Consider the following 26625-nt stretch of genomic DNA (forward strand, 5'->3'; position numbering starts at 1 on the left):
TGGTGAAGCTGTGTGGTCCTGGATTCTTATTGGGAGGCTTCTGATTACTGACACAAGCTGGTACTGGTACTTGGTCCAATCAAATTTTCTATTTCTTGAGGGTTTGGTCTTAGGAGGTTGTAGGTTTCCAGGAATTTATCCATTTCCATGGTGTCCCCTGTTTTCTGAAAATAATTGCTCATTGGAGTCTCTTGTGATCCTTTGCATTTCTGTGGTATCAATTGGAACGTCTCCCCTTTCATTTGTGATTTTATTTGAGGCTCCCCCCTTTTTTTTTTCTTGGTGGGTGTGGCTAAAGACTGTCAATTTTGTTTTCAAAGAACCAGTTCTTAGTTTCATTGATTTTTTTTTTTTTTTTTTCCCTAATGCCTTGTTAGACTCCATTTTATTTATTTCCATGGGGATCTTTGTTATTCTGTTCCTTTGCCTGACATTGGGATTCATTTTTGATCTTCTCTCTCAAGTTCTCTGAGATGTAAACTTTGGTTGTTTGAGATTTTCCTGATTTCTTGAGGTAGGCATGTATATCGCTATGAACTTCCCTCCTAGAACTGCTTTATCTGCATCCCATTAGTTTTGGTATGATGCCAATCTGTTCTCACCTGTCTCAGGGTTTGTTTTGCTTTGTTTAGTTTTTCCTCCTAATTTCTTCCTTGACTCACAGGTCGCTCAGGAACATGGGGTTTAATCTCTACATAGTTGTGAATTTCCCAGTTTCCTTCTCATACTTGAGTGTCCTGAGATCACGCTTCATAGCATTTCAGTCTTATTAAATGTATCGAGGCTTGTGTTGTGGGCCAACATAGGATCTATCTTGGAGAATGTTCTTTGTGCTCATGAGCAAATGTATGCTGTGCTGCTTTGGGATGGGTATTGTATATATACCCACAAAGTCCATCTGGCCTAATGTGTCACTGAAGGCTAATAGGTTTCCCTATTGACTTTCTGACGGATGACCTATTCCTTGGTGTAAGTGAGGTACTAGAGCCCCATGCTGTCACTTTGTTTCTCCCTTTAAGCCTTTTAATATTGGTTTGACATATTTAGGTGCCCCTTTGGGTGCACAAATATTTATAAATGTTGTCATGTCTTCCCGTTGGAATGACCCCTTACTATTATATAATGTGCTTTGTTGTCTCTTGTAACAGCCTTCCCATTTAAGTCTGTTTTGTCTGATAGAAGCATAGCTCCTTCAGGTTTCTCTTGGTTTCCATTTGCATGGAACATATTTCTGTATCCATTCATGTTTGATCTGTGTGTGTCCTTACATCTTAGATGAATCTGTTTTAGGCCACAGACAGATGGGTCTGGTTTTGCCAATCATTCAGCCATTCTGTCTTTTAGTTGGAGCATTTAATCCATTTACATTTAATGTAATTATCAAAAGGCATGTGCTTACTGCCATTTTGTTACTATGTTCTGGCTGTTTTCATAATGTCTCTCTATTCCTTTCTTTCTCCCTTGCTCTGTTCCTTTGTGGTTTGATGACTTTCTTTAGTACTGTACTGATACAGTGGATCCTTAACAACAGGTTTGAACTGCGTGGGTCCACTTAGACTTGGATTTTTCTCCTGATGATTTTTTTAAATTGAAGTACAATTAACAGTGTTATATTAGTTTCAGGTTTATAATATGATGGAACAGTCCTACACATTTTTCTGTGCTCAAGATTAGTGTACTCTTAATCCTTTTCATCATTTCACCTGTCCCCCTCCCACCTTCATCTGGCAATGATTAATATTTCTCTGTATTTAAGACTGTGTTTTTTGTGCTTGTCTCTTTTTTCTTTGTGTGTTCCTCTGTTTTGGGTCTTAAGTGCCACATTTGAGTGAAATCATATGGTATTTGTCTTTCTCTACTGACTTATTTCGCTTAGACTTACACCCTCTAGGTTCATCCATGTTGCTGCAAATGGCAAGATTTCATTCCTTTTTGTGGCTGTGTACTATTCTATTAGGCAGACACCACATTTTCTGTATCCATTCACCTGTGGTTGGACATGTGGGTTGCTGCTATTCCTGGGCTATTGTAAATGATGCTGCAAGAAACATATGGGTGCATGTACCTCTCGGTGTTAGTGTTTTTCATCTCCTTTGGGTCAATACCCAGGAGTCAAATTACTGGAGCCTATGGTAATTCTATTTTAAGTTTCTGAGGAAGCTCCATAGCGTTTTCCACAGCGGTTCCACTACATGGCCTTGCCACCCATAATGCATGAGGGTTCCTTTTTCTTCCTATCCTACCCCACACGTGTTATTCCCTGTGCTTTTTAAGCTTAGTGATTCTGACAGTGTAAAGTGCTAGGTCATTGTGGTTTTAACTGGAAGTTCCCTGATGATTAGTGGTGTTGGGCATCTTTTCATGTGTCAGCCCTTTGTATGTCTTCTTTGGAAAAATATCTATTCAGGTCCTCTGCCCATTTTTGTTTTCAGTTGAAGTATTTAGGTGTTTGGTGTTGAGCTGTATGCTTTCTTTATATATTTTGAATTTTAACCTCCCTGCTCTTCAGGATCAAGTGACAAGTGGTGTATTCTAGCCTTGGCCATAAAAATCAGGACATCAGTTTTGTGCATTCGCTCCCTCAGGATATACTGACTGTCGATAGTGGCAGAAGCAGATTGTGAAGATGGCACTTCCTAAGACAAAGGAAAAAAAGAAAAGCTGACTCTTACTATTTCCCTTGTTCCCAGAGAGTATCCCAATGTGTCCCTGCCCCTACTGATTATACATTAAGATTATCCAATGAATCTTGGGGTGCCTGAGTGGCTTAGTCATCTAAATGCCTGACTTTGGCTCAGGTCATGATCTCACGGTTCTTGAGTTCGAGTCCCACATGGGGCTCTCTGCTGATAGTAGAGAGCCTGCTTGAGATTCTCCGTCTCCTTCTCTCTCTGCCCCTCCCCCACATTCTCTCTCAAAAATAAATAAAATAAAACATTTTTTAAAATTAGCCAATGAATCTCTTCCCCATAATAATGCCTGGGGATCCTTCCAATGGCTGCTTTTGTGCTGATCTTTGGGATGAGTAATTAATGTGTTAGCCCTTTGAGAGACTTCTGCTGTCTCCTTTGGGTCTCACCAGCATGTATGCTGTTGGTTTGTTTTTAACATTTATTTAGTTTTGAGAGACAGAGACAGAGCACAAGTGGGGGAGGGGCAGAGAGTGAAGGAGGTACAGAATCTGAAGCAGGTTCCAGGCTCTGAGCTGTCAGCACAGAGCCCGATGGGGGCTGGGACTCACAAACCATGAGATCCCGACCTGAGCCAACGTTGGGTGCTTAACCAACTGAGCCACCCAACTAGCCACTGGTTTTTAAAGCTAGATATTTTGAGGGGTCATCTTGTGCGGGAGATACAAATTTGGGTGCCTGATGTGGGGTACAAATCGTTCACTCTTCGGGGAGATGTTTCTCATTTGTGATTTCCCTCTCAATTGCAGATTGCTGCACCAGGGATGGTCTTTATGGTGAGACCATGTCTCAGCCTCTTCTACCCACCCTGATGTGGTCCCCTTTCTCGTTTGCCAATGTGAATGAGCTGCTCAGCTAGCTTTCAGATCTTTTTCAGAGCAAATTTTTCCACGTGTACTTGTAGATTCAATGTGTCTATGGGAGGAGTTGGGTTTAGGATCTTCCTCCATTGCCATCTGGAACCACCCTCTTCTCTCTCTCTCTCTCTCTCTCTCTTGCTCTCTCTCTTTTTGAAGTTATTTATTTTGAGAGAGAGAGAGAGCAAGAGAGCACAAGTAGGGGAGGGGCAGAGAGAGAGAAGGGGAGAGAATCCAAGCCTGCTCTGCACCACCAACATAGAGCCTGATGCGGGGCTCCATCTCGCAACCATGAGATCATAACCTGAGCCGAAATCGAGAGTCATACTCTTAACTGACTGAGCTACCCAGGTGCCCCTCTCTTTTCTAATTAATAACATTCATTACAATTTCTTTCATTTTTTTTAAGCCTCCAGGAAAACGCTATATTATGCTGATGGCCTAGCACCTTACTTTAAATCAAATTGTTTTAATGTTTCACCATTCAGGATACTATTTATTATCATTTCTGGTAACTACTCCATAATTTTATTATTTTGGTTTTCTAGTATAATGACTTATGTTTTTATGGCTTCAAATGTTAAGCCACACTAGCAGGTTCAAAGTTTGGTGTAAAATGTTCCCCCTCAAAGTATATCCCTTCCTCCCCATTTGGAAAAATCCAACTAGTCAGCAATGGGAGTAATATAAGGAAAATCTGTAGGTGGACTATTAAGCTCCCATAGTCATTCATGTATGAATAAATGTATGTCTCAAAATATATTTGAGTGCTAAATTATGTACCATCCTCTGCGGTGTGGGTATGTGTGTGTTAACCTTCTTAACAATCTTTTGAGGCTGGTACGCCTGATTCTATTTTACTGATGAAGAAACAGACCTGAGGACATTAATAATTTGGCCAAAGTCCCACAATTAAGATAGAATCAGATTTGAACTCAGGATCACAGCCTGAGCTTTCACCAACTATGTCATAAGGTTTCCCATTAATCCATGAGAAAGAGCAAGAAATAACAGAAGCTTCAAGATGGCAGACATATGTCACGTACTATTTATTCAGTTTCAAAATTCTACTGAAATGATAGCAAACATTTGTAAAATATAAATCCAAACAATATAGAGAGCAAAAGGGAACGTCCAAGTATTTCAGCAATTCTGGCAAATTTCTAGAAGACAGAAAGCAGGGTGGGCAATGGAATAAAGGAAGTCACAAACCAGACAAAACAGGAATCCTTTTAGGCCAGCCAAGTCCCAGAGAGGACTCCAAACTGAGACGTTAGGTACAGAGGAGGCCCGGGTTGCTGGTAGTATTAGGTTATACATAAAGGACTGTCTGCGAACAGTTGATTCAGTCAACTCTTCCCTTTGTCCTCCCCTACTCAGCAATCATAGGCAATGGCATGAGGAATAGCAGTGTCAGCACAACGGTAACAGAGGTGCTTTAAAAAAAAAAAAAATTGGACTACATGTGTGGAAATGGGACAGGCTCCAAACATGGGAGTCGGCCCCTAGATTATGCCCTCTTTGTCACTTAGCAGCAAGGAAAACTCCCCGGACTCCTTGTCTCAGCCTACAAGACAGTATCCAGTCATATTAAAGGGAAGAGAAAACAACATATTCTAGTCAAAGGCATCTTTTAAACTTGAGCAAAGATACAAAGGTAAAGAACAGTGCGGTGGCTCAGGAAAACAGTTCTTTCTTGCCAGAGGATAAAGGTCAGTCCTTGGTGTGACAGATGCTAAGGCTAGCGGGACAAACAGTAAGTAACCACATCTGGAGATTGTACTTGCCCTATGGGCAGAAGGGAACCACTGAGGGATGTACTGCAAGGATATGAAATGGTCAAGACCGCTGTTTTGGCAATTGTGTAGAGAAAGGAGTTGGGAATGCATGCTCTCCGGGTATTTTAATACGGTAGTTCCCAAAGTGTGGTCTGGAGAGGCAGAATCCGGGCCAGGCAACTTATGAGAAACGCAAATTATTGGGCCCCACACCGGCCTACTGGACCTGAACCTCTGAAGGTAGGGCCCAGCGATCTGTCTTAACAAGCCCTCCAGGTGATTGTGACGCATACTCACTTGAAACCACTCTTCTAAGGAAGACCTCTTACCTTGAAGCATTTCATCTTTCCTACGAACCTTTTCTGCCTCGCCCAGGTAGAGTGGATCATATTCTCCATTGTCATCCTCTCAGTCCCCTATCCCTCCTTATATAGTAGAATTTTGTGGTGCTTCTGTAGGTCTGTTCTGTCGTGGCAATGAGCCCACTTCTTCGTATCAGGTACTGTCTCTCACCCGCCTTTGCAGGCCAGCAGGACCTAGCAAACCACTTAATAAATTAGCTTGCTGAATGCATGAACACAAAAAATACCTATTAAGAGGCATTTGCAGTAGTCCAATCGAGCTAAGGAGAAAGTGAGGTCTTGAGCCAAGAGGAGTTGGGATGGACCTGAGAAGTGTTCAGGAAATGAAATGGGCAGGATGCTAATAAGAGCTAACAATTACATAGCACTTACTTTGTACCAAGCGGTCTTATGGGCTTTACAAGTATTTCTACTCATCCTCACGATAACCCAATGAGGTAGCTACTATTTTTATCCCCATGCTATAAATGAGGAAACTGAGGCTAAGAAATTTACCCAAGTCGAGCAGCTAATATTCAGCCGACATTCAAACCCAGGCAATGTTTGGCAGCAGAATCCTTGGGCTTGACATTATTCTGCCTCCAAACTTGTGCTAAGATTTTGAGTGGTTGGGTAAACGGAGGGCCTTCCCCAAAGACGTAAAGACAGGAAAAACTCGGGGAAGATGCTGAGGTCAGCCTTAGATATGCTGTGTTTCACATACCTTGGCAGGGGGTCTAGCCAGTGGTTTGATGTAATAGTCTGAAATACAGGGGCATGAACTGGGCTCAGTATACAGATTTTAAAACCAACATGTAAACAATGAGAATGGATGCAGTGACCTAGGAAGTATTTGTTACGGGTATCCCCACTTTTCAAAAGTTAATGTTACGCCGCTGTGCTTTTATGAGAGGCCTACATGAGTACGTGTGTTCACTAACAAAAAGAAACCCCAAGAGGGTTTCTGCTTTATGAAAGAAAGCAAAAACAGCATTCAGCGGTTGTTTTGCAGCAGTTAATAGAGGCAGTGCATGCTCCGAGAGTGGCGCCATCAACTCCTTCCCTGGAACCACTCAGCAGCTCAGCAACAACCTGCCATAGCTTTGAACTCTGTCTGTGGGCAGATGCGCTTTGTCTCCATTCATTTTTTCATTCATTCATTCATCCATTCTGTTGGAAAGACGCGTTCAAAGGTGTCAGAAAAGGTGGCAGGTTATTTTTTGGCTTTGGGAACACTCAGAAATGTTTCCATGTAAGTCAACGATAGTTGCATCTTCACTTTATGCCATTTCGTCTTATGAAAGCTTTGATAGAAGGCTCAACTTTTGGTAGCAGGGGAAACCTGTGTATATAAGACATGTGGACCGAAAGCCCTAGTGAACAATATTTGAGGGAATCTTGAGATGCAGGGGCCTCATAAGGAAACCCCGGGAGACAGCAGAGTCTTAGAAGCCAAGGCAGCAGGTAGTCTCATGAAGGAAGTGATGAACAGTATTAGTATCCATACATTCAACTAAGAAAAAGAACGAAGTCCATCTTTTGGCCAAAAGAACAAAGGCCATTCGTCTTTTGGCATCTAAGACGACACTAATAAAGGGATGAAAGCCAGATTAGACTATGTTCGGTGGAAAGGCGGCAAAAAAATTGGGAAAGCAAACCTCATTCTCTATAGATAACAGGTTATCTTGTGGATATGCAATTAAACAAAATGAAGTTTTTAAGATGAGACTTCAGTGTACTTTTGCGGCCAGCAGCTGGAATCAGTGGAAGTGGTGTTGAGAATAAAGGGAAGAAATGAACCAACTTAACCAAAACCTGGGAAAGGCTGGAGAGTGCAGGGCTCTGGGAGCTAATGGTTGGTCTTGAGCTAATAGGTAACAACTCAATCTCTGAGATGAGGGTATGAGTGAAGATGGGAATGGATGTGAGAATTTTAGATGGAAGGATGACCTTAATTTTACTGATAAAATTAGACTAATGGTAATCCAGTAGGTATGGAGAAGAAAGCTAAGTATAAAACTTAAAGCAAGATTTAGGGAGTGAGTGAGCATCCTTAAATGCAAATAATTTTATGAGTGAGCCATTTAGAAAATCAAACCAGGAGATCAATACTGGGTGGAAAACAGGTTAGGAAGGACTGAGAACAAAAGTGTGGGAAATACAGGCTGCAGGACTCTATGAGGTCAAGATCAGTTTAGAGCCAGTGAGCACAGAATTTGATGGACAGGAAGTTGTAGTTGAAGTAGGATATCTGGGGTTAAGTTCAAATAGCTCTAAATGAAAATAAGCCGTATCCCTCAGAATGGTTGGTTGAAATAGTAAAGATGAAAAGTTGATAAAAGGAGAGATCATAGGGTTGGTTATCTACATACGTATGTTAGAAAATAACCAACATTGCTGGTACTTTTGTTTGAATACACTTGAAATGGGGAGGGATGAAGGGGACTTGACGTAGGTGATCCATTTCCCATGGCCCTGGGTGCCAGTGTTGAAAACGTAAAATTTATTCTGGAAAGGGTGAGGGTAATCATAGAGGATAAAGAGAAAAGATGGAGAGGAGTCAGACACCGGCACTGAGTGAAGTAGTTTCAGAGAAACTCAGCATGTTGATTGAAGAGAACTTGTTATAGGTAGGAACATCTAATTTTGAGTTGTGGTGGAGCATGCAAAGTGACAACTCTTCTACATCCCTTGCCTCTACTTAAAAAACAAAAATCACAACTCAGCTTACTATCACAATTGCCTTGTGAGTGAACGTTCAGCTGTTACATATGGCCATGACTTCTTGCCCATCAAAATGTGATAAGTGATATGTCATGGTTGGGCACAAGCAATAGGAGACAGATGTGATTCACTTTCCCTCCGTCACAGCAATGGACAGATAGCCTGGTCATACTGCATCCTAGTGAGATGGGAAGGCGACCCCCCATGCTACCTACAGTAGACGTGTAGAATAATAAACAGGTTGTCCTGAACTCCCTATTTGGGGGACTGTTCATATTGCAGTATTATTGTATATACTTCTGTCCATTTTATTTCAAACATCCTGACTTCCATTCCAAACTATATTCATTATTCATTCAGTGTTAACATTCCTTCTCACCTGTTTATACCAGCAATGTCCTAATTCATCAACAAATGTCTGACCTTCCTTTTAACCCATTCTCTAAACTAGCTAATTTAAAAAAAAAAAAAAATCTGATCACATGACTGCCTAGTTTGTAAGTCTTTCTATGGTGTGTCTTCATCCCTGAAATTAAATCCAAACTGTTTACAAGGCCCCCATATAATCTGCCCTTTTTAGCCTCTCATTATTATATTGCCAAGTACAGCCATACTCAGCTTCTGAATATGCCATGACCCCTTGTCTCTCTACACTTTTGCCAGTTCTGTTCCCATTGGAGTACACAGCTTCCTCGGCTTAGGCTTGTTCTGAACCCCAGACCAGGAACCACTGTGGTACAAACCATGCACAACCTTGTATTTCCTCTATTACAAAACTATTTAATAGTAATTATGCAGTGTGTTTTCCCTGTAGGTACTGTCTCCACTACCAAGCACATAGTACTAAAAAGTAGGAGGTACCAAGGAAAGGTGGGTGGGGGAGGGGAGGTCATTAGCTTTGCCTCTGATACATTTACAGGAAGGGAAGCATGGTAGTATATTTTATATAAATCTTGACATGTAGAACTCTGTGAGTAGGGGCTATTGCAGAACACTTATCAGTCAGGGCTCTTATCTGGAGAGCAACACATGGTCCTCTGATAATCCTTGACTGCATCTTAGAAGACAACTGATGCTGAAACAAATTTCTGAATCTTTTAAATGGCAATTTTGAAGACTGATCTGTCAAGGTTATTCTGGACCTACGCTGTGAACAAATAACCTCATTAATATTTCAGTATCATGTAAAAGGAGAGAAACTCTTATTTTTGCTTATGCCAATTCTCCCAAGTGGTACTTGAAAGATGACTCACACAGTCTTGTTTCAAAGAATAGGCAACCTTGAGGTCGTTTTTCTGCCACTTGCCTACCACCATCTGTCTTTAAAATCCCATGTGTGGGTATCAAGATTCATACGGAAGCATTTTGTTGTCTCCAAACATCAACTAATGCCAGAAAAATAGCAAAAATCTGCTATAGTCAGCTTTTCAAAGTTCAAATAGATATTGCCTTGGACTTACAAAAAACAGCACTATTCGGCAGGTCTTCACATATTCTAGCTAAATAGGAAATTACCTGTACTGGGAAAGAAATCATTAGTTCAATAAGGTGGATTAATCAACTACTCTCTTGAAGAGAAAATGAGCAAATCTTATTCTTTTTGTAAGAATTAAGGAAAACGTACAAGTTGCTTATGGCTCCTGTTCCTAAACTTTTGTATACAGCAGTGCATTGATCCCAAAGCGTTCAAACTGCTTCACGTCGCCTGTATAGTAGCAGCCCCTTTATGTTCGTATTTCTATTAGGTGTGCAGAAAGCACTTTACAGCCAGAGAAAAAGTGTGTGTTAAGGGATTTAAGACCACCCATTTCAATCAGAGGCGCGAACAGTATACAGAGTAGAAACCTATTTTCACTAAATCATGAGACTTGAACTTAACGATTAGGAAGAAAATAGGTTCATCTGAAGTAGTACTTAGGAAGATGAACTGACACAAGGTCTGAAAGCTTCTACACGTACAGTTCTCGGTTGGGTTTAGCTGCTAGAAAGAAATCTCTGGAACAATGTTTCTTAATCGGGGCAATTTTGCATACATGGGGGAGGGACATTTGGCAATATCTGGGGACAATTTTGGTAGTTCTGGGGCTGGTGATGGTACTACTGGTATCTAAGTGGGTAGAGGCAAGGGGATATCTTACTGCACAGGGCAGCCCTCATGATACAGAATTATCTAGTCCAGAATGTCCATTGTGCCAGGGATAAGAAACCCCGGTCTAAAAAAGAACAGGTCTTTCTCCATTGAAATCTAAACCTTGGAGGAAAGCACGGATTTTAGATCTAGAATAAAGAGCCAGGAGTTTATTTCCAGCCCTTTTAGGAAAGCCTAACTAAACGGAGTTCATAGATGGTAATGATTCCAAACAGAATCACACATTTGTGTGTCTTCTAAAAATACTACACTAGGATTATAGTAAGCTACCATCACACACATTTAGCTGCCCTTACCTAAGAAAGTAGTTGGGCTTCTATTAAAAGTGAAATGTCTGTGAAACAAGTAAAACAGCTTTTCAGAATAACAGGGTTATTAGTCCAGGCTATTAAAACATGAGGTTACTATGATGCCATACATTAACCAGTTCTGGAGTACAATTCTTTATATGTGTGTGTGTGTGTGTGTGTGAGAGAGAGAGCATTCTAGAACAGTATCACTCAATGTCCTTAGTTACTGATAATGGCTAAATACACACTAATTCCAGTACTACCTAATCTGGAAAATTTTCAGTTGATAGAATGTAAGCTTTTTCTAAGACCTAAGTGAAACAATTCAATTTGCCAAAATCATCAAGAATAATTAAGATCAGAATTAAAAGGTAGGAGGAGGTCAGGGTATTAAGATTCCCTCTAAAAATTTTATTCTATTCTGAAACCTGACACACATTGACATCACAGGGTCTAAATAAAGTAAAACCTGCAATATCCCCTCTAGTAGTTTTAATTGAAGTTGGTTTTTTTATGATGCCCAATGAAAAATCCCAATTTCAATTAGAACTTTATAAGCAGAAACGTGTTGCTGATAGATCTCGTCCTAATGTGTAGCATAGGTGTTCACAACATCTTTTCTAGGAATAGGAAAAGAAGTAATTTTACTGTGTATGCTTGAGAAAATGGCCTCCTCTGGTGAGCCCTTTGGGAGCTCGCCACCAAAGACTTCCATAGTGTTCCATATTTACAACCAAAGGTATCAAAGGAAAACTTATCACATTTAAAACCAGAATATCCTTTTCCCAAACAGTAATATGAAGTGTTACTCCATTTTCCATTCTACAGATTAAATAAGATTTTAAAAAGATGGATCTGGGGTGGCATTGCTTTGAAAAACAGGATTCAATTTAAGATAGAGCTAGAATCCAAAACATACTGAGATTTTTAAGCTCTTTAATATCAAAATATTTACGAAGCATAATATATGTAAAGAATGGCAGTTAACTTTAACAATTTAAATTTTTGGTAAAATTTAATGTGGGCAGAAAATGTTACTTCAACATTTTAATTGTGAAGTATTGCTATATACTTTGTCACGTGGCTGAATAAAGCTCACGGCTTATTAACTAGTGAAGTGTTTCAGTGACTAGGGATTTTAAATATCTCATTCTTTTGAACTTCAACCATGACTGTATAATCATATTCGTTTGTTGTCCCCGAGCCTGAACGAGGTATAAACAAAAATCCCTTAGAAATGGGTAAATAACATACGAGCGTATCTATTTTCACCAAAAAAAAAAAACTGATTTGAGTAATTATGGTTACATAAAATTTTTTGTAACTATTCAATCTTTTAAGCATTCTAATTCCCAATGGTCAGAAAGTTTTAGCCATCACTACTGAAGACATGACTACCTTTTCAAAAATTATCATTCAGGGGTGCCTGGGTGGCTCAGTTGGTTAAGCATCCGACTCTTGATTTCAGCTCAGGTAGTGATCCCAGAGTCACGGGATCAAGCCCCATGCCGGGTTCTGCGTGGAGCATGGAGCCTACTTAAGATTCTCTCTCATCTCCTCTCCCCTGCTTACACTCTCCAAAATTAAAAATTATCATTCAGTGCTATTGATTTTATATAAAAATTTTTAGGTTAGGCCTTGCCATACCAAATTTCCTTTCTGCCTTGGTTTCATAAAATAGCCTCAAAATGCAACCCTGTATTGAACTTTTTTTTAAAGTCAGATCTAAACAGTTTATATGTCCTCAAGAAAATCGGCAAACAGCTGTTTTCTATTAACTTGTAGCTCTCCAGAGAAACCTACATATTAAGGAGGTTTTGCTTAATGGTTGTCCATAGTAGGTAAAAGACCAGTAAGTAGTATGAATGGCAGACTACGACCAGACCCCACACCTCGCAACCTCCGTTCCAGAATTAGTACATCGCCACTAGAAGTACCAAGTTAATCAGTATGACTCAACATTTAAAATCGGGAGTATTCTTCTCTGTTAACTAATTTTGTCATGTACGTAAATATATATATGTGAATATATATATTTTAAAAACTACTAAAACCAGATCTACTACTAGAAAAAAGTGTAATCTACTTTCGTATTAAAAGATAGAATTTCAGCTGTTAGAAAAATCAGCCGTCTTCCAAGACAAAAAAACCATGCATCTTGGAAGTTAAAAAAAAAAAAATCCAATACATGAGAAGTATTTGGATTTAACGTTAGACAATTAACTAAGACAGTCACACAACATATGCATGTCAGTCTCCTATATGGTCCTAGAGCCTGCAGTATTGTAATTTATTGTGAAACCATGTAACCAAATACTTAAATATATCCACAACATCTATACCACGGTAATGCATAGTACATAATATACTAACATCTCGAAATAAATTTCTATTACAGTTTTATGCAAATTATGGTAGAAGATTATCACCTGCCACATTTTGAAATGGCACCAACTTCATGTAACGTTCTAGATTAATGTACTAAAATCCTTACTGGTAATGATGTCTTATGCATTATCATCTGAACATTTGAAATCAAGCTGTTAATCGAATAACCACAGTATGTTATCAATTAAAATCACTGCATATTCAGATGTTAAAGCAGGAAGTTATACAGCAGGAAAAATATTTCTAATTCACAGTTTCAAAAATAAAGGGTGCAGTTTTCAAATATCTGATTGCTTAAATTGGTCGATTTAACAACTGCCTCCTTCAATACATGTAAACTATGTTTGCACAGCATTAGGAGATGTCTTTTATTTCAGAAGTTAGTTCTTACTGTTACAGGAGCACCACAAATTTGAAGGAAGAGGCTACAGTGTGAAATGAGCTCACTGAAGGATATGTTAAATAAAAATTTAACTACAATATAAGGTACTGCAAAGCTTTGCTTCCCCCCAGCACAGACCCCTTAATCAGGAAAAGTAGTCAACACTTACCAAATACAATATGTGAATTAGCGCTACAAGAGGGGGGGGAATCTAACTCAACTAAAAGAAAACACTATATTAGCTAACAAACCTGTGACAGCTTCAGAATTTTCCTAAAAATAAAATTCAAAAGCGTACACAGTATTTGTATCCTTCAATAAGGAATGTAGGGATCCAAAGGGAATGAAAGAAACATCTGGCTTTAAAAATAGTTCTAAGTTGGAAACACACGCACACAAATGGGTAACTGAGAAAAACTGAGTACTTAAATATTCAAATTTTAAATGTGTAAGAAAATTTATAATAGAAAAAGTGGCAAACTGTTATTGTGACTTGATTTGCTGAAAACATCTGCAAATTCACACTGGCATTAAGAAAACCAAAGTTTCAAAAATTTACTCCTCTCTCTCTCTTTCTCCAGATATGTTTTCTGTGCAAAAATAAATATCTGAAAATTGCACTAATACAATAATACTATTTTAACTTTTGTTATTATGAATAATCTGCACATGCTGCTTTACAGACAATACATATTTGTAAACTTGCTCATGCAAAATTAGTGTGCACAATAGGGATACTGTTAATCCCCATACTTAAAAAAAAATGATACCTTATCTTTTTTTAAACTGCCAAACCCTCTGAAACGTAACAAATCTTACACAGATATTCTTGTCTGCCAGCTAAAAATCGATTTATGTTGCTGAAACAAAAAGTTATACGAGAAAAACATGGTTTTCGTCTTGTAAAATTTTGATTTTTTTTTAAAGAAAAATTATAAAAGAAAGAAATTCATGGTCACAAAATTTCAACATTTTAATCCTAAACATTACAGGGCAAATAGATACTGGACCCTATCTCCATAAATCCTAAATTTTAATTTCCATTTTTTAAATGTTGCCCTAACCACTAAAACATTAGTGGCTTTACAACCTCTGGAGATTGTGGAAATACATGTTTCTGAAATAAATGCTACAAAAACAACAATGGAAGAAAGCCAAACTGTCTCCATGAGAAGAGGGAAAAAAATGGAACATTTTGAAGCCTTAAATACTTCTCTTTCCATGTCTTATGGTTAACCTGTCAATTCAGTGCATCATATGGTCAAAGTAATGGTCCCCGTGTTGAACAAACATCTAACTAGTGTCCATTGATTCCAAGTTAGTAGACGATGAATCTTTTTGGATACTTTCAAAGATGGCCGCCAGCTCAGGGTTAGAACTGATCTGTGACTGGAATTCACTCATCAGTGGACTCTTCTCTGCTTCTGGAATGGTTAGCAATGCTGCTACTGCTCTCATGGCAGATCGCTTTAGTTCATCTTGCTTTTCAAACTCCTGCTTTACTGAATTTGCTTTCACCTGTAACATTGAGTAAATTTATATTATAGGTTATAAAGACAGCTCCTGAACAAAATTTAAGCATGTAGAAATTTCTGGTAAATAAAGCAAAGCCACTGTCTTATAGGTCCAAAAGATACATTATACCTAAACACAGTTATTTTTAAACTGTTGAGCAGTAGCTCTCTTCCTTGGAGGGAACATTTTATACAAAGCCCCCTTATAAAAACAAAATTCAGAGCCCTCATGGCTGAAAACAGAATGGGACCCAGAGCCTTACCTGCTTAAGCAAGTCCTACTCTGGCCTCTAAGAAACTATTCTTCTAGCTACCCTGTTCACTCATTTTTCTTCAAACATGTCATGTACTGCCATGTACTATGTATTTCTTCTATGAAAAGTCCCGTTTCCCTCTGAATCTAAAAATAATTCTAACTTTTCAAGGTCCATTTTATATGTCATCGTGCTCATATGAAGTTTTCTAGAACTCCCACTCACCACCTCCTCTACCGGAATACACCATTTCCTCCTTTATGGTCTCAGAATTGATACTTCAATGTATGATACATATCTATAACGTTAAAAGCTTTTAAGAATGGCATTTAATGGTGCTACGTTTTCTAAAACATCCACATCTAAAAGGTTAACTTTTTAAATTTTTTTTTAATGTTTGTTTTTGAGAGAAACACAGAGTGTGAGTGGGGAAGGGGCAGAGAGAGAGGAAGACACAGAATCTGAAGTAGGCTCCAGGCTCTGAGCTGTTAGCACAGAGACCAACGCGGGGCTCAAACCCACCAACCTCGAGATCATGACCTGAGCCAAAGTCGGATGCTTAACTAAGCTACCCAGGAGCCCCTAAAAGATTCACTTTTAAAGCCAACTAATACATAGAGTGCTAGCATGGTTAAATCTGGAAAACTACAGTATGGAATCAACTAGGATTCTTGAATATACCAAGTCTGGCCTAGGGTGATGTCTACCAGTGATTACCTTAGTTGTACATGTGGCACGTAATGGCTCAACAAGTCGGTCCAACCTCTGCAGCACTGCACTTGGACAAAGGGTGGAAAGTCTCACCAACATTAAAAATGTGAGCATCTATTAGAAATTAAAACAAAAAATTTAGACTTTGCATTATTTTCTAAAGACAAAATTCCAAATTCTAACAAAGCTTCTAAGAGGAAATGCATAGCATGTACCATCAAGTTTCATTTTAATGTAATCTGCCATTTGGAATCACATAAATTTGTTTCAAACTTTATTCTGAGGAATATTAATTATGAGCATTAGGCAGATCGACCTTATAATGTGGTCCTAGAGTCCAAAACTAGTAAAGTGGTTCTCAATCCTGGCTGCACATTAGCGCTGGAAAGCTTTAGAAATCTGCCAATTCCTCAACCCCTTTCCCAGAGATTTTTACTTAACCTGTCAGGATAGAGTCACAGATACAGTATTTGTTAAAAAGCCTTGTGTGTAACAGAATGGAAACCATTGAACAAGAAAATAACTAGGAGAAAAGCTCTGTAATAAGTTTCCACTGTCTTAGCAGATATTCCTAAAAAAAATCAAAAAGACTGGTTATTCAGTCTTATATTATCCATATATTATCCATATATTATATTATCCTTATATTATCCTTATATATAGATTATATATATAATATATAGATTATATATAATATATGGATTATATGTATAGAATAATATATATATTCTATTATATTATCCTTATGTTATCCATATAAAGCCCAGTAACTCATAATCTTTTTTTTCTCTTACACTATAAACTACAGAATAAAACAGGAGGATCCTATTACTTCTTTTGGGGTTCTCTTCATTGAATTTGGGAGGGTCAGGTTACTACCACATAGGAAACAAGTTGGAATTCTGATAGTATGGCTGAATTACTTTTCAACTACCACTTTTGCCCTGCTTGACTAAAGGGCCTGAAGAAGAGACAATGAACGTTTTTTAAATCACCCTTTTATAGTTCATATTTAAAATGGACATAAGCAAATAAAACAAAGAGCAGCTATGCAAAGTTCCTACTCTAAAACTTTGAAGGGTATTTCTCTCTAATTTCTACAGATTGCCATGTATATGTGGAAACAGTCCTTCTGTATTATCCTTTAACAATATTTTTGATATTAAGCTTATTATACTGGAAAATAAAAATCCCCCATTCATGTAAGTAAAACAGTTATCATATAGAACAGCTCTAAAGACAGACAAAAGAATTAGCCAAGACACTGATGGAAAACTAAAAAGGAAAAAAAAAAAAAACCTCCCTTGAGAAGATTACTGTCCAATATTAAGACAGGCCAAAAAAAAAAAAAAATAGTAGTAGTAGTAGTAGTAGTAGTAGTAGTAGTAGTAATTTCACTCCTTATACTCTGAACACCAAAACCTGCCTGGACTCTTCTTTTAAGTAATGGAAAGATCTCTGGTCTATGCATTAAAGCAAGCTGGCATACAGAATTTGAGAATTTTCCATCCATAACTTAGACTTGACTTCCTCCTCCAATGAGGTTTCTGGATTTTCCCTGTAATGTTACACTGTATTACTATTACTTTTGCATATTCTAGTTTATAGTACACTTATTAAATCATGACAAGCAAATCAATTTTTCTTAATACACAAGAGTAAATTGCAAGGGTGAAAGTCACTATAGCAAAGTCTTCCTCTAAAGCAATTTATAAACAGGCACAAATATCTTACCTTAATATCATAATGGTCCTTCAAACCATCTTCAACATGATTTAGAAATTCAAAGATATCTAGTCTATCAAGACAACTGTCTAAAAGTGTGTACATACACTCAAAAGCTGCCTTTCTAATATCCAGTCCATCATCAACTGTATGCTTAAATGGACCCATTTCTACCTGTTGAAACAAAAAAGAAGGTGTGGATATACTTAAAAGTAAAGGACAAGCTTAGATAAACAGTAATGTAACTAACTTACCTCTCTTATAAGCTCCTTTCTAACTTTTGTTTCATTATAAAGATGTGGCAGAACAGTATCTAGAAGATCCCTTATTAATGACGGTTTATTATGTGCTGCTGAATTGAATGTGACCAAGGCTACTCTTCTTACATTCAAATCTGGGTCTTCCAATGTTTTTAGGAAATCACCTGAAAATTTTAAGAGAAACATCATATAGTCATGGTAGGGTTAAAATACAATATACATTATATGTTTCTTCTAAATGGCTAAGTTTATGTTGATATTATTTCTTCCATGCAGGTGACAGAAGGACATGATAAGTGGAATACAGAACTTCTTTTGGCAACAGGTAATCAATTAAACCCACTCACATTCAGACATGATAACCGATTCTTAGCACCATTATATAATGCAGAGGGTATGGAATGAGTGAGTCCCAAAAGTTCTTCAATTACGTTTACAGATACTTAATTTAAAAAAAAGGTAGGTTGCACAGAGAAGTGACGGAACCAGCAGCTATAAAAATATTGCTAATGGTGCACTCAAGAGTTCAAAATTAGTATTTTCACTAAAAGCAACAAAAATAGAAAAAACTGAGTTCAAATAAAATAATTAGCCTGAGACAGATCCACTGCTTGATAAACTGAACACTATTAACAAGTACACAATTTATCGGATGATAAGGAGACATGCGCCTTCAAAATACTTTTATTTCTATCTTTAATGCCGAATGTATGAATTGGTAAGAGGTTAAGAATACAGAAGGAGGAACCTGAAACTCAACACAGAACAAAAAGTAGAAACTGCAAACGTGGGGAAGAAATTATAGTGCAAAGATGTTTGGAGTCACACAGAGGAGGATCCAAACCACTTCATTTGCCAATTTTATGACTTTTGGCAAGGTACGTTAGGCAAGAGCCTCAGTTTCTCAGCTTATAAAATGAGAATTCCAAACCTTTTAAGACTACATGAGTAGAATAAGCTGCATGTACACTGTTGAATAGTCTGGGACATACCTGGTATTCTTATGGAGCTACCAATCTTCATTATGTAGTCTCAACCCTACAATCAGCAATCTTTTGGAATACATGGGGAAAAAGAGCAGTGCCAACACTTGACTGTATCACAACAGCAATTTGAAAAAATGGAAAGGAAGTAATACTTCAGACACCATACACTGGGGGGCAAACTCAAGGCTGACCCCCCAGGAAACTTCTGATTACAAAAAAGTTCAGGAGATACCTTGGATTCAAAAAGAATTCAAATACACCAGACTAAATCTCCTCATCCCTCTCTTTGCTTAGAATTACTAAGACAGTAAATGAGAATAATACTTTATTCTAATTATCTGCTTTCAGAAAAGCATCTAAAATATTGCTATTATTATGGACAAATGATGACATGGACTAGGATCAAAGATCCCCAAATCTTCAGTTTAAAAATTATAATTTCTAAAAAGCTTCCTAGGTGGTTCTGATGTTCATATTAGTCACAAATAATACTAAACTAGATCATAATTCAAAGAGAATGACAATCATCTGCTCAAATAACTACACAAACGATACACAATAGTTGACTTGTCAACTTGGAAATATGTCTCTAGACATAGAGATGCGGCACAGGATTCTTTGTCCTATCTTGTACAACACAAAAAATGTCAACAAATATATCAAAGCAAAAAACAGGTGAGGAGAACAAAGGCAAGAATCTTCCAATACAGACCTTCTCTAAATTATTTCTAGGTCCCAGCGATAGCATCCATTTATCCCTGCATCCCTCTTATTAACTGGTAATCCATTTCTTAACTGAAAATCCATTTTCATTTTTATTTAATCCAAGTTAGTTAACATGTAGTGTAATCATGGTTTCAGGAGTAGAATTTAGTGATTCATCACTTACATATAACACCCAATGCTCATCCCAACAAGTGCCCTCCATCATGCCCATCACTCAGCCTATCTCCCCACCCAGTACCCCTCCAGCAACCCTCAGTTTGTTCTCTGTATTTAAGAATCTCTTATGATTTGCCTCCCTGTTTTAACCTTATTTTTCCTTCCCTTCCCTATGTTCGTTTTCTTAAATTCCACATGAGTGAAATCATGATATTCATCTTGCTCTATCTCTTAGCGTAATACATTCTAGTTCCATCCATGTTGTTACAAATGACAAGATTTCCTTCTTTTTGATCACCAGGTAATCCACTGTAATTCTTTTAAATTGTGTTTTTTCCCTTTGTTGGCCTACTGCACAATGGCACGAAACTACAAAGCTTCTTTGCCATATCCCTCTATTCTCTCTGCTGTTATTGTCATTGCTCTGTTTCCAAGAAAACACCAAACTAAACTCTAAAGGTTTTTAGTTTTACCAACTCTAAGAAAATTGATGATGAAATCAACACAAGAAATTATAAAATCATTACTAATAATCCTAGAAGCTAATTCTTGACGTCACAGAAAAAGAGACAGCCCTAGTCTTTCTTGGCTATCTTAGTTCTACCCGACTCAGTTTTTTATTCTTCCACTGTTTTCACCTTACATATGAAGTCTTCACAGATCTCCCTAGGAGCTGGAGGGTTTACAAGTAATAACAGAAAACTGGGGCTCCCACAGATAAAGCAAGAACCAAATATGTAGTTGACTCTGAAGGACATCCTAGTGTTATTTACCAATTTCAGTGATTTGCAAAATTATCTGGTAACAACTGCAAACTGAGGGATGATAGATAATCACACATTATCAATTATCTTTTTAATGAAATAATTACCAGACCCTTAAAAGCATTTTAGTTCCTTGGTAATATTTTTGGCTACTGAAATTATTAATCAGTATGTTCATCTTTGTTTCCACTTACCTATGCAGTTCTTTAACAATGGATCAATAGGTTGCGGATGATCAGAAATAGTAAACTTCACAGCTGTAACCACAGAGCTTCGGGCATACGATGAGCCTAATTAAAAATAAATTTTAAGTCTACTGGTATGTAAATTCACTAAAATCCACGGGCATCTGTATCATTTTCAAACCACTTTCAACTAACACCAGTGTCTTCAATTCCTTAAAATTCTCTTTGGTCCAGAGGGGTGACACTTACTGTTCTCAGGGAAGCAAAGTTTTACTCGTAAACTATAATCCCATTAGGTTTCAAAAGAAATAATGTCTTCTGGGAAGGAGAAGGGCTGGAAGAACAGCAGTGGGGGATCTAAGCCCTCACAAAAGGGAAGTGTTTAAACCCACAATTTCTTAAAAAAGCAGTTTCTAAAAAAAGCAATGGCTATTATTATCCCCTATTTGGTCGAAAGGAGTTGACACTGGTAATCTGAAAACAAAACTCTCCTAGGTTCTTTCCTTTGAACTAAATTCATTAATTTTAGTATTATAATTAGTAGTACCAAGCTCCTTAGGAGACATTAATTCAACAAACATCTGTCTTTTCCACAATTTTAAGATTAAAAAGTAGCACTGAAATATAATGAACCTGGAAATTAGAACAGATTCATGTAACCGTTATCTTATTATTCTATCTTTTTAAACAACAAAATGTCACTTGAATATGGCAACAGGTTCTACATATAACACAAGATTGTTTTAGCTTCTGCATTAGGCATCTTTCAAGGTTACCAACTGCTAATAAAATTTTAAGTAAGAAAATCTAGGTACCCACCTGATATCAAATACCCCTTAAGCCGTGGAAGGAGAGTTTCTGGATCAATTAGAGTGAGTTTCCCTAGACATTCAGCAACAACATTTCTGGTTCCTTCTTCTGCACACTCACAGTGCTTTAGCAATAAGGCCCAGATATTTTCAACATATGGTTTAAGGCCCACCACTGATGCAGAGCTAATAATTTCCTTCAAGGAATGAAGCAGAAGATACTGCCTTTTGGGTTGACTGGTTATTTCTTGTAAGACAAATGGCAGATACTCAGGAAGGTTGCCCACGCTAATGCTGCCTAGTGCATAGGAGGCTGCTGATTTAACTTCTTCACTAGGAGATGAAAAGGCTTCTAATATTACAGATTTTAGTTCCAGCTGCCCACTTAAGTCAATATGATGCCCAACTTCTCCAAGAGAAAGCAGAGCTAAGAGACGAATGGAATCTGTAGACCTTGAGTTCTTAACATCTTGAATAAATTGACCTACTACGGCTGGTCCTTCTTTAGGGCATGCTCGAGTAAGGGCAGCTACACATTTGGCGATAGAATAGTAAGACTGCTTGTGAGTAAGAGCTGTGCTCTGAGAATAAACTGGACCAGTCAGCATGCGCAACAAATCCATGTAGCCTAGATTATTTGTTCCAGTGACAACCAGAGCTTGGAAAAAGTCTAGCATGGCGCTAAGAGCTCCCCCCTGCAATAAAGGTGATCTCACAAGTCCAATAAGTTCATTGAGAATGGATCCACTTATTTTTGAAAGGGAGGAGGGATACACTTTCGCCAGTGTGGTAAGAAAACTGATAGCCATCTGTGAAACATGCATATCACTTTCGCTGATAAGAGGTGGGAGCTCATCTAGAACTGCATCTATCATGGCAGCTGTCAAGCTGTCACTATAGTTTTTAATTAGAATATCTAGAGCAGAAAGGGTACCCAGTTTCAAAGCTCTCTGGTTTTTCCTGAGAAATGAAGCAAGGATAGGAACCCCTTCTCCCAGGACAGGCCTCAAATCTATCTTCAAAGGCGACCCAGCAATCAGTGTCAACGCCTTCACTGTGGTTAACCGGGTAATTTCATTCTTTAGTCTCTCCAAGAAAATCTGAAGCGTATTAGGCAAATCAGAACCCAAATTGTCTCCAAGGTTGCAAATAATTTGCCCCATACAAGAAATAGCCCTTTCCTTGACTTCCTGATCAATGTCGGCTGCTTTTAACCTCTTAATGGTGCAGGTAAATAGATCTTTGATATAAGGAGTTGCATCAAACGAGGAAGGCTGATCTAAAGGACGAATTACTTTGACAAGCTGTTGGGTAACAAGAAGTGCTTCAGATGTAATCTTGTAAAATGGGTCTCCGACACAAGCCACCACTGGAGGGACCAAAGCCTGAACGTGAGGATGGAAGACTTGAGGAGAGTGGTTACAGAGGATTACATACAGACACGACAGAGCATCAATCTTCAAATTTGATGAACTTGATTTATCATTCAGTGAGAAAATGATTCCTAAAAAGCCAACAAAAAAAAAGTCCAATAATTCTTAGTTTCATGAAAGAAAAAAATTAAAACCTAATCCCTAAAATATTACTCAAGTTTCCACTTCGTCATACTATCTCTAAAGTAGTAGAGACTCCACAATCTACAATAAATAGGACAGCCCAGAAAGTTAGAGTAAGGTTTTAAACTCTGTACTTGAAAGTTTCTAACTTGAGTTCAAGATAGTTGTACGTGCAAATTAAGTTGTCACAAATTACGCTTTTGAAGCAAACAACGATTTAAGCTTATCGAAGACTTAATAATAGTCTGGGATAAGTCCCCAAAGTGATTTATCTTTCATACCTGGTACAAGTACAGGAATGTGTTGCGTTAGGGCTCCAGGTAGTACATTTACCAGTTCGGTTAACATGTTAAAACAACACTGCCGGGTCTTGACACTTTTTTCTTTCATCTGTTTGTGCAGAGCTTTAACAATGTTGGGAACCTGGAATTATCACACACTCATTAGCTATTGGTATTTCCTCAGTACACTTACCACAAATTATAGGGGACGGGGAGAATGAACAGTTTATCTTTTTTTGTCAAATTCCTAATTCCGCTATCTACTAACAAGATTGTCTGATGCAGCTTTTGTTGTACCCACTACATTTGTTTTCTTTGAACTGTATTTGCTTTATACTGATAACAGAGAAAAGCTAGCATTAGCTCTCTAACAGAGCAACAAGTCTTCCTTAATTAATTTTTGATTCTGAAATACATAAGACTAAGTAGAAATCTAACCAAATAGTAAATTTTCAACCAAAATTTTAGCAACATAATTTATAAATGGCTTTTTGAACAAAAATAGCACAGATACGCATTAAACGAAAAGGGACAAATTATGGAAAATAAACCATTAAACAGGTCTTTATTTTTGCTTTTAGTTTGCTCTCACAATGAAATAAGACCTCACTTCAAAATATAGCTACATGCAGCAAGTTTATGATTCAAAGACATCTGCTTCTAAACTTTCTAACGTTTTGTTAGCTGGTAAAACATACATAGGGTATTTGGGTGGGAGGATACATACAGACACATACCATGTTGAAGAGTGACCTGAGGGCTAGAGACAAAAGACAACAACCTGATTTGTCAAACCATCAGAATGTCCCATGATTTTACCTGACTTCTATACATTTATTTAATGGCTTGTGTCCTCCATACACTTTATCTCGTTTCCTTCTACAGTGCATTCTTCAATGTTCACCTTTAAGTTCACCAGGAATTTTCTGTTAATTTGTACTACTTGAAGCAAGAGACATACGGTATGTACATCTCCCATAGTTTCGTTGTTCAGTCCCTCTCAACATCTGTTTTGTAATTTATAAAAATGCACCAATGTGTACACCATTGGGCTGCTGTAGGGATTAAATACAAGATAGGAAAATGCCTAGCGTGCACCAAACATTCAATAGGAGCTATCTAGCTCTGATCTTTAGAATCTTAGAGATGTCCTAAAGTGAAAAATATCAATGCCAGCTCTTAGTAATAAAAATCCGTAAGTATACTTACTATATACTAGGCACTACACTAAATGTTTACATAGATCATCTCATCTCTTACTTCCCTGGGTAGACAATTCTAAGTAAACCATTACTACGCGTGAGAAAAGTGAGGTTTAAAAAAATAACTACCTTGTCCAGGATCATGCAGCTAAATTAGAGCTGTGGAGTCACACTACTTGTGTTCATACTTTGCTTCACTCCTAAGATTCCTCTGTTAACATCAGAGATAATTTTACTGAATCTTAAAATTATTTTAATATTGCTTATCTAATAAATCAAGAATACCTCCATCAGAATAAACTATAAGTGACATAGCATGAATGAGTATACATAAACTCCTATAGAAGTATATCCCAGAACTCTGCTTCGCTGAAGATGTCCTGAGACTCACATTTCCATATAAAAACCCAATTTTACAAGATCATATTTATGAACATGACTTTCAATCGTACTTTTATTTATTTTTTTAATTTTTTTTTTTTTAACGTTTATTTATTTTTGAGACAGAGAGAGACAGAGGATGAACGGGGGAGGGTCAGAGAGAGGGAGACACAGAATCCGAAACAGGCTCCAGGCTCTGAGCTGTCAGCACAGAGCCTGACGCGGGGCTCAAACTCACGGACCACGAGATCATGACCTGAGCCGAAGTCGGCTGCTTAACCGATTGAGCCACCCAGGCGCCCCTCAATCATAATTTTAAACTGACCTGACTCTGAAGCATTGTCAGAGGTGTTTCTCCCTGCTCCATAGCATCAGGGTCACACAGCCAACTTTGTACAGGACGAGTTTGCTTCAAAAGAGAAAGGTATGCATGAAAAACGTCTGCCTTTACATTCTCTTCACGCTCTTTAAATCTCGATATCAGTGCAGGAGAGACAGTCTTGTAGAATTCTGGAAGCATTTCATGCCTTGTGCTAACTACAGCATCCAAGCACTTAGCAGCCGCACGTCTCACTTTCCAGCTCATGTCGTCATCATCGCTGTATTCGTCGTCACTCCCTAGAGAGAAGTTTTAATGTTAACAGGTAAGAAAAGTTTATCATTGAATACAGAAAGTGAATCGATATTCAAACTAAGACAGTTTTAAAACTTTTCACTTAAGTACAGCAAGTGTTAAAAGTGCAAGTACTTAAACAGATAGAAATTATACCAAGTTACATATAAATTAACCTCTAAAGAAAATAATCGTAATTGTTTTTAACTCGTTAATCATCTTCTCACTTATTATGGGTAATGAGCAGCTTAAATCATTTAAAATCATTTTTAAATTATTAACACATGAAACTTCTTTCCAAAATAAATACTTGTAAAACATAAATCTCTCATCCCAACCTTTTAAACAGTATGTTTACTTACTTGACTCTATAGGAAAAGCAATCAATCAATCACAGAAGACGTTAATAAAATAAACCAGCAAATATGATTTGTGACTATAGATGATATATTAAAAAGCATGGTTACAATCCTAGGACATGCTGTAGACTAATTTTCTGGGGAGAAAAAGAATCCTGACTGACATCAGCTTTCTTTGGGATTACAAGGGTTTTCATTACATTTAATGATGGGCTCTTAGGAAAAAATATGTGTATTTCCAACCTTTCAACGTATTCTCGTGACAGTTTAAAAACACAATACTTCCTCAATTACAAGAAAATCCTTCTAACAACAAAGCACCATCTTCTCCAAATTCCTGTTAAGCCTTAAAACAATAAGCATTCCAAGTATAAGCATTATCAACTCCACCTCACTTATGTATGCTTCATTACATACAAAATCTCTGAAAATTATTTCCTTCCAACACTATCAGACTGAATCAGTTGGGCAACATAAAGTCAGGAGGATGGCAAAAATGCTAGCAGTTCTTAGAACAGTCTAAAATTAACAATAATTTTGTTAT

At 37.7% G+C, this 26625-nt stretch overlaps 1 protein-coding gene and 1 long non-coding RNA gene across 3 annotated transcripts in view; one reads left to right on the forward strand and one right to left on the reverse strand.

The window, feature by feature from the left end:
* The window catches only part of LOC109270465 (uncharacterized), a 137598-nt gene that overhangs the window by 85475 nt on the left and 25498 nt on the right, over nt 1-26625 (forward strand). Inside the window, exon 5 of the long non-coding RNA XR_002081541.2 lies at nt 18340-18388. This is a non-coding gene — a long non-coding RNA (uncharacterized LOC109270465). The remainder of the gene's footprint in view (nt 1-18339; nt 18389-26625) is intronic.
* CAND1 (cullin associated and neddylation dissociated 1) overlaps nt 13561-26625 on the reverse strand; it is a 42535-nt gene continuing 29470 nt past the window's right edge. For both annotated transcript variants that reach the window (XM_019455033.2, XM_019455034.2), the window contains 8 exons: nt 25435-25727; nt 23527-23668; nt 21700-23193; nt 20890-20985; nt 18058-18227; nt 17813-17977; nt 16085-16192; nt 13561-15117 (listed from right to left, as the gene is read on the reverse strand). In XM_019455033.2, coding sequence (XP_019310578.1) covers nt 14893-15117; nt 16085-16192; nt 17813-17977; nt 18058-18227; nt 20890-20985; nt 21700-23193; nt 23527-23668; nt 25435-25727 — 2693 coding nt within the window. In that variant the 3' untranslated portion in view covers nt 13561-14892. The remainder of the gene's footprint in view (nt 15118-16084; nt 16193-17812; nt 17978-18057; nt 18228-20889; nt 20986-21699; nt 23194-23526; nt 23669-25434; nt 25728-26625) is intronic.

Source organism: Panthera pardus, unplaced genomic scaffold (assembly GCF_024362965.1).
Source record: "Panthera pardus isolate Hobbes unplaced genomic scaffold, ASM2436296v1 HiC_scaffold_6, whole genome shotgun sequence".
Classification (NCBI taxonomy): domain Eukaryota; kingdom Metazoa; phylum Chordata; class Mammalia; order Carnivora; family Felidae; genus Panthera; species Panthera pardus.